At 38.9% G+C, this 9305-nt stretch overlaps 1 protein-coding gene across 4 annotated transcripts in view; it reads right to left on the bottom strand.

Moving 5' to 3' along the window:
- Positions 1-1958: 1958 nt before the first annotated feature.
- LOC136373377 (zinc finger protein 131-like) overlaps positions 1959-9305 on the bottom strand; it is a 33832-nt gene continuing 26485 nt past the window's right edge. For all 4 annotated transcript variants that reach the window (XM_066338285.1, XM_066338287.1, XM_066338286.1 and 1 more), the window contains 2 exons: positions 8809-8939; positions 1959-6352 (listed from right to left, as the gene is read on the bottom strand). In XM_066338285.1, the coding sequence (XP_066194382.1) occupies positions 5690-6352; positions 8809-8939 (794 nt within the window). In that variant the 3' untranslated portion in view covers positions 1959-5689. The remainder of the gene's footprint in view (positions 6353-8808; positions 8940-9305) is intronic.

Below are 9305 nucleotides of genomic sequence, written 5' to 3'. Positions count from 1 at the left end.
TCCTTAACTGTGGAGGGAGGCAATCTAAACATGCTGTAACATATGCATACTCATGACTTCAACAAATCTATTTGGTGTGTATCAGCTGAAAAATTAGTCTATACCCTTAATGGAGAAAGCCTTGAAACTACAAATTTGTCGTGACACATGCTATTCTGTTTATCAATAACTGTGCCAGCCACTCTAAAGCTGTATGAACAGTACACAATATAAGGAATAATACCCCAATCCAGAAAACACAGAAGCATGTTCAAGTTTTTTTCCATGGAATTAGTCATATGCTTCTTATATTAAATACAATATGGGATTTCTTAGACTGAAAATGTTTTGGCTTCAGGCTCCAATTAGCCCTAGCCCAAGAAGAGGGTGTCAGAAAAAATACATGTTTTTCAAATAATCTGCATGTAAATAACAATTAAAAAACACATTGGCACTGCCTCATTTATTCAATTTTAACAGCAAAAAACCCTCTTCTCCCCTCACCTCTGTGTAGTTCATTTGTGTGCCCCCTAGGCAAGTCTGCCCACAAAGCACCATTCTTGCAGCATGGCCCCTGAAAGCCAGTGGGTTTCTCTGCTCCTTTTTCAGAGCAAAGCACCAGGATATGACATTTTCATGAATCAGATTACAGCCTCAGCAAAGGATATGCAGATTTAGATCTCCAGCTGAAGGGAACAATTGGAAACAGTTTATTTTGTTTAAAATATGTTAAAGAAAAGTCAGCATTAGAAAAATGTGGGATCTTCTACCAGTAACTTTACGAAGAAAAAAGTTGCCTTTAGCCAGTATACATTCTCTAAGCAAATTAACATACAAATTTAAACAGCAGCAACAAATACTACTGAAATTATCAAAACATCTCCAGGGTCAGTGCTTCTGGGATAACATATTTAAGAAGGGAAGAAAAATTGTGAAACAGCAGCTGGGAGAGCAGGGTGAGAATATGTGAGGAACAACTCTGCAGACATCCAGGTTGGTGCAGGAGGAGGGGCAGGAGGTGCTCCAGGTGCCAGAGCTGAGATTCCCCTGCAGCCAATGGTGAGACAGCTGTGCCCCTGCAGCCCATGGGGGAGCAGAGAACCACCTGCAGCCTCTGAAGGAGCCCATGCCAGAGCAGGCTGTGCCTGAAGGACTGACCTTGTGGAAAGGGACCCACATTGGAGTAGGGGAAGAGTCCTCCCCTGAGGAAGGAGTGGCAGAAAGAATGTGTGAACTGACCGCAGCCCCATTCCCTGTCCCCTTGCACTGATGAGGGGGAGGAGGTAAAGAATTTGGGTGTAAAGTTAGGCCCAGAAAAAAGGAGGGGTTGGAGGAAGGTGTTTTCAGATTTAGTTTTTATTTTCTCACTATCCTACTTTGATTTGATTGATAATAAATTAAGCTAGTTTCCCCAAGTTGAGCTGTTTTGCCTGTGATGGTATTTGGTGAGTGATCTCCCCATGCCCTTATCTCCACCCATGAGTCTTCCATTATATTTTCTCTCCCATGTCCACTTGAGGAGTGAAGTGATAGAGTGTCTTGTTGGGCACCTGTTCAACCAGGGTCAACCCATAACACCTTGGCAGATGCTTTAAGACCCAGTTGTGCTGGAAGAGCACCAGAATTACAAAACAGCACATACGGGTGTGGGGGAGTCCATGCATGTTTACAGCAAGCCAGCAATGTGCAGTGGCTCAGCCTCCATTTCCCACAACAATCCATTGGCAGAATCTGATGAGGACCAGCCTGGGACACTTGGCTGAGGCAGTGCCACCTCCAGGAGCCATATCTCCACCCGAGCAGGGGACACAGCTGGCCACTACTGGTGCTGTGGTTCCACTAATGTACCTGAAAACTGGTTCCCTCCCCATTGCCTCCAGCCTTGGCTTTGCAGTGCTTCACTGCCTCTTTCAACCTTCCAGCAGGCTAACTGGAGAGAGGAGGCCTGTCTGGGAATGTGGGCCTCAGCATCACTCTTCTTCTCATGAGATGGGGACAGACCTCCCTGCCTCACCACATGCCCCTCTTGCCCAACTCCCAACACCCTGGTTGAGAAGGCTTGCAGTCCAGGCTAGGCAATCACTGCAGCCATCTTTGTTACAAAACCTTGGACAGTTCCAGCAGTGATGGGCTGCAATGCCATGACTGGCTATCACTTGCCAGGCACAGCCCCCTGCACACCACTTACACCCTCTGGGTCCTTGTACCCCCACATTAGAGACCCTCACCCTAGGATCTACATGCTGCACCCCCCTTTCTAGTTTCAGATCTTTTAATGGTACAAATTATTTCCTCAACAGGCCACCAAGCTCTCAAAGGATTTGGAAATACAAGTCCCAGCAAAGACGTTTATGGATGTCAAGGTTCCAGTTAGGGAAAAAAGTATGAGGGAGCTGTGAGAGCATTACTCACACCGCATGCAAAACTGTGGCTAGGATGCAAACACAGGCATGCTCCCACAGTTAGGTCCAGCCATGGCTGAAGCATTACAAGATCTCAGCTAGTGAGCTCCAGCTTCTGTTGTACCTGCCTGAGCTGCCAAGTATTTAACAAGCTACAAATTACTTGTATTTTCATTGGAAACAGGTTGCTTTAATTTTAACATTTTCTAGAAGCAAACACTACAGTTTAAGAAGGAACTTGTTAGAAATAACAAAAAAATTTTAACTGCATGTTACATTTTCACAATAGTCCCTATAGAACAGATACTTCAGTCCTTAAAAGTAAGCAACTATTAAGCATCTATTTAAATGTTTCCTCATTTGAAAAAATACTGAGTTACAGAAATTGTGTAAGACTACCATATTCTGTACCATTAGCTAATTAAAAATTCCACTGCAAGCATGAAACAGCAGAAGCTGCATGATCCTCCTCTAGTGACCATCTCACACAGGACTGACATCCAATTCCATCCTCATAAGCCTGCAGATGAAACATGCTTTTGCAACTATTTTCAAAAAAAGCAGCTAATCCTTTCTCATACTGTATGAATAACGTAGCAGATCTCAAACTATTGATCAGCTCCCTTTGTTCTCCCTGCCCTTCTGTCAGAAGTAGCTTGTGGCCTCTCATTAATATTGTATATAAATCCACAAGTCTCGATTTAATGTTCACTTTTTATTTTGTATCCAGACACACCTCACAGGTTTTTGTTCATTCCAACTTTTCCATTTCTCACTGCCTAGACTCCAGTGCTTTAGCCAATTAGTTTCATTCACCATAAATTCAAGCATTCAGCTCATGTGACACAGCCCACTGCAGGCACCAGGCAACAAGTGCAGCTGCATGCTGCCTCATTGCAAGCTACAGACTAGTACCTGCATAACACAGGGCACTCTGGGGACCAGCAGTATATACTTATTTAAAGGGAAGAACTCCAATGGTGCATAGGTATATAGTTTGGAGAGATCTGTATGACTATACAGACATTTGTGGCAGAAAGAAGATGGCAAGGTGGCTGTTACAGAGGGCAATCAGAACTTCCAAGTCTCTCTAAGACTCCAGACTCTCCAAGTCAATCATCCCTCCCACAGTTGCAGTTGCTGTTGCAGTAAGGAGGCATGGGGGACTCCACTGGTAGAAACTATTTGGGAAGGAAATTCTAGGGAAGAGGGGGTTGCAAAGGGAAACACTTCCCAGTGGAGTTATTACTTGAGGAGAGCCTTTCACTCTGTCCCTCAGGGTGAGGAGAGAGTTGGTCATGTCCCCACTGCATTCCCACCCAGGCTCAACAGAAGTCTGTATAGAGGCAGCACTCGGCACAACAACAAAGCATCATTTCTCTCCTGCCAAATTTGCAAGCTGTTGTTAAAAAGGAGAGATCAAACAGAACAAAAAAATAGCCCAGCTGTGCTTACTAAATTATAGCCCTGCTATCAATATCACCTAACTGCTCAATTTACATTTGACTTAAATTGCCTAAGTTAGTTTAATTAATTAGACACAACCAGATTGTTCCTTTAATTCCACTGATACAGATCTGATGTCTATATGCATAAATACCTAAAAATCTAGAGTTATGCAGCTAAGCAAGTTACATCACCTCCATGTTATCAAAAGACAGGCTTATCAGAAGCCAGGTATAAATCCAACAGCTATCTTTTACTTTCATGATTAACATCAGGCCACATTTTTTCCTCTGCATATAATCTCATCCCATATTATTTGCATCTCAGAAAATACAAAACATCACAAAAAAAGAATGCAAGTTACATTAATTGCATTATTTGAAATTTTAATTGAGATTCATGTTTGTTTTGCAACAGTTTCTCCAAGGCTAGCTATGATGAAACACAAGAATCATTTTTAATGATACTAAATAAAAGCACAAATCTCAAGAAATAATTTTGCATTTGGAGAAGACTGAATAGAAAAGCCTGATTTTAAGCAAGATATACAGGAATACCAAGAGAATTAGGGAACACCCTTGCAAAAATGCCTCCCTTTACTTAAGGCTTTGAAAACAAAGTTTTTCAGAAGTAGGGAGGCACCTCTAATCTCAAGGCAATAATTGAGAATTGGAAGTTCTTAGCATCTTTAAACATAGAGCCAGACAAGTATTTTCTAAACAAACTTAAGATTAATAGGTCATTACTACAAAGTTATTAAAATTATATTGATTCTTGCCACTGAGATCTGGCACTGTAATTGACAGTCACTCAGTTGTTCCTAATTTAATGGATTAAGCAAATAATGCAGTATTTCATGGATGCTATTGTTTTGTTGTCTAATACTGATTAAAATATTTACACTCCTACATTTCAATTCACATTTTAGCATTCATACCTATGGCTTTTAGTACAAGGTCTTTGTGTCAAGTGTCAGAATTTAATTTTAAAAAGTTAGGAAGCTGATACCATATAGACAAGCCTTCTCTATATGTTTAAAAATATTCCTTTTCAAAAATGGCAATTTATAAAAGAAGAGTCTGCTGGTAGCTTTCTTCCAGCTCATGTTTACCATAGATTCTGAGCTTTTCCAAAATTAAAGTGTCCCTTTTAGAGTGTCCTGCTGCCTCCACATGGAATCTGTTTCCTCCCTCATTCTCTCCTAAATTTAATGAAAATCCCTCTAAATCAGTAGCTGACAATTTTAAGCAAAAATATAAAGCACTCTAACATTGCCTTTTATTGAACTAGGTTGAACACTCTCTCTAGGAGCTTTGCGGAAATTTCATCCCTGTCGAAAAGACAGTATTTTTGTGCTCTGAGACATCCAGCAACAATGTTTTTTTCCCCAGCCTAAAAGATAGGAACTGCTTTTAGGAAACAGCAAGCAGTCTGCTCAGAAAATTCACAGGTACCTGATTATCTACTTACATTAGAACCCACCAGATTTAACTGATTCTTCTGCCACAGACACTCTGCAAATCTATAACAAGAGTTTGCTTCTACAGCAAGAGGAAAAGAGGCAAAGTTACTTTTACATATACCCAGGGATGATGTAAATGATACAAGTTATTCATTATTAAAATCCTAACAAAGCTGTGGTGGTTTCTGTTCCATGGCATTACATGAATGGTAAAGTTATTTTTCACATATGAGAGGTTTAGTTGTACATGAAGAAAACTAACTTTGGTCTATTTATCCAGCTTCCTAAGGACAGCATATTGGAAAGGTGACAACTGACCATTGGTTGAAAAACCAATGTAAAAGCTAGCAAAAATAATTGGGTACTTCATTTCTAAAGCTGCACAGTGTGGTTATTTGTCCTAGTTATTCACCTTTTCATTCTGTGTGTCCACTAATTGTTGAGTTTTTAAGTCTTCAACTTGTTCATGATCTTCCATATCTGCATCATCTACTTGACTAGTTTCATTTTCTTCTGCTTCTCCTTGATCAACACTTTCATATTCTACTTGTTCAAGGTCTGTTCCATCTATAAGTTCTGCCTGTACTTCTTCCATCTGTATTCGATTTACGTGCCCAACATGTAATTGCTCCATATGAACTTCAGCACCTTGTTCAGTCTGAATGTGTTCAACTTCTAAATAACTAATTTGCACCTGTTCTTGCAGTTCCTCTATCTGTGTGCCTTTCATTTGATTGTCCTGTATGAGATCCTGGTGCATCTGTTCCACAGTTACCTGTGCAGGATCCACTTGTACCTGAATTACTGGTAGGACATGGACTTGCTCCACTTGTTCTATTATAGTCATTGATGTTACTGGTTCAGCTTCCATAGCTTCCACTGTAAGAATCTCTTCTGTCACTATTCGTTCTGAAATATTGTGCATGTCTTTGAGATGCCTTCTCAGCTCACTGCCTTGCATAAACCACAAATCACATAAGGTACAGTGGTTGGGTTTGTCACCAGTGTGTATTACCAAATGATTTTTAAATTGATCCCAGCTGTTAAACACACTGTTACAAACCTGAAACAAAAGATACAGTGTGTTAAACAGTGCCAACAGAAATAAAACAAAGTATAGTGCCTATTTCAGATCATGGCTTCACATAGCGTAGCTTCTTGCAACTTGGATTAAAAAATCCCACCATGTATGTTAGAGGTAAAAGCTGAGAAGTCAGCTTTAAATGAACAGAAGACCTGGTATTAATTTTTTTTTTTTAAGATACAGTGTGTCATTTTGAGTTGTGCATACAGAGGATACATACAAAATTAATGAGTCAGTACAGCATGTAAAAGCTTTCTTATTTTAACTTTATGTGAAATTCACATACAGATTCACCCCCCAATAAATGTCTGATGCTAGAATTTTGAGTGGAAATCTATTTATGTAATAATATCATATGATCAAAGTGTAATTCAAACTGTCCTTTTACTGAAGTTCTAGATGCAATACTAATAGCCAACTTTTACTTATCAGTTTTCATTTGTTCATGGCATTGTAAGATTTACCTGGATAGACTCAACTCTCAAATTTTGCCATTTCAAAAAAAAAAATACTTGAGTGATTTTAGCAGATAAAAATCTCTTAAAACTCCATCTTTTTAAGTCTCTTCCAGCTAAAAGTACTGCTTTGACTGCAGACATATTATTTTCATAAAGCACATGAGCACACTTCCTTTCCTTCAGCTGGAAGTGAGGTAAGTAGCTTGAAAACAATCCACAAAGACTGCAGAAATTAATGAAGTGCCAGAGTAGAAGAGAGAGAAGAGTGGGGTAGAGTCAGTCTTGGAATAAAGAAACAGTCAGGGGTTTTTGTCCATACGAGTGCTCTTGGCTTCAGAAAGAAGCAGAGAACATGCATTTCACTGTTGGAAGCCCTTCACTGTTGGCAAATAATTTTGAAACCAAATGTTCCATCTCCTCAGTTTACAGCAACAGCACTAAAGGATGATGGAGTATCTGACAGGGATTAACTCAAGGAACAGGTATGTGTAATGGAGCTGAATATCCCCATTTTGCTGTTGAAATATTAAAACCAGGTTTGTGATGCTAGCAACATGCTTTTTGTATATGTGTGTCCCCTAGGCTCATGCTTTAGAAAGAAGTTGCACACACAGACTTCTTAAAATACTAACCTTATAGATAAGCACTCAAAATTAATTAGTCATACATAAAGATAATGACTATCAGTAATGCCCAAGCACATAATTACTGTTCTTGCCATGTGGAGCCTAATTCAGTACTCAAGGCATTCACTGAAGAGCACCAAAAGTGCTCATCAAGCAAGAGCAATTTTGTTTTTTCCTTCTTGTTCAGTGAGCCAAGATTTTATTTATTGAACATTATTCAAATTCACTTCTAAATAGAAAAAAATCAAGAAGAATTTATCCAAGAATTCTTGTAGTTGCTGCAGGCTGAAATAACACTAACCCACATGCACGGTTATCTGTAACAGAGAAAGCTACAAGGTGAAGTAATTAAACCAAAGGATCACAAAGACAAAACAGTATCTTAAATGAAGCTACTAGGTACAATTCTGTGTTATATATTAGTTCTCATGTTAAAAACAAACTTATCTTTAAGACAAAGGCATGCTCCCAAGAATTAACTTCAGTCTAGCATAACAACTAAGCAATGCCACAGCACTGGTAAAATTTCTGATTAAATGATGAATTTATTCACCTCCTGCAGTATTTCCTGCTTTCTGTGAATAAGATCACTCTTTTTTTCCGAACAAATAAAGCCAATATCCAACAGTTTTCTTTACTACATGACCCAATTTAACCTCAAACCACAGCAATTCTGTGAACTGAATAAGGCCTTATTTGAGACTGTCACAGCAGTGGGGCAGCAAAATGGCAAATAAAAATGCTACAACCAACCTCAGCTCTCATATTTTCTAGCTTTTCAGAATCAACTTTTAAAAGCTAAGTAATATTCTTCTGAACAGCTTTTCATGTCAGTTGCATAGTGAACAAGTACCCTAGCCATCCATCTACAGCATTTATATTTGCTTAAAAGACATTACAGACTGTCATCATAAGTTGAAATTACTTTCCAGACAGTCAGTATACTGGTATTAAACAGAAAAATAATAAACTAGGAAATAAAATAGTACTTTTTATATTTTGGACTTTAGTGAAGCATGCTCACAAGCAGGAAAAGCCTAGGTCTGTGCATCAAGAAGCAGAAAGATCAGTAAGGTGCAGATGAACACTTATCTACTCACAAGATTGTAACTGATTAACTATTATGAAGCTCTGTATCAGTAATTTCATATTTTAAATGGAACTACTTAAATATAAGAATTTACCTTCATGTCATGGTTGAATGCGACCCTTTATAATTTATTTTGCTAAAAATAGTTCTTGGAGACAAAAGTCTACTCTTTATGCCTTTCCTGCTCAGTACTCTCACACTCACTCCCTCAGCACAGGAAGGAGGTGTCTAGTCTCAGACTCTGCTACTTCTATTACCCACCTGACATTCGTACAGCTTCTTTCTTCCCTTTTTAGCTCCAGCTCCAGACTGACAGGCTGTCAGGTGACATTTGAGTGTACTATTCCTAGCAAAATGCTCATGGCAGTTTGGACATTCAAATGGTTTTTCACCTGTTAAGACAGACACAGGGATTTGTAAGTGTATAAAACCAGCCAGTTTTTGGTCAGCTCTTCCTTTTGTGTAGGTTGATAAATATGTTGTAAAATCTTTACGTGGCCAACTGGACTATTCTACAGAAGAAAAAGACATTTTATGTAAATTTTATGTAAATAAAATTGCAAAAGCCTAATGTGGAGTCATAACTCATTCATAAAAACAAAACAAACTGAACAAAACAAAACCCACAGACATAATAAAATAACATAATTCCCAGTTTCATTTAAGGTATAATCAGGTTTTTATGAAAGTTAGGTTATTACTCTGATGAAATATCTTAAAGAAATAGGAGCTATTTCTCTCTTTTCACCTGATTAGAC

This window comes from Sylvia atricapilla, chromosome W (genome assembly GCF_009819655.1).
Source record: "Sylvia atricapilla isolate bSylAtr1 chromosome W, bSylAtr1.pri, whole genome shotgun sequence".
In the NCBI taxonomy this organism is placed as follows: Eukaryota; Metazoa; Chordata; class Aves; order Passeriformes; family Sylviidae; genus Sylvia; species Sylvia atricapilla.
This window is presented reverse-complemented; position numbering and strand designations above follow the sequence as displayed.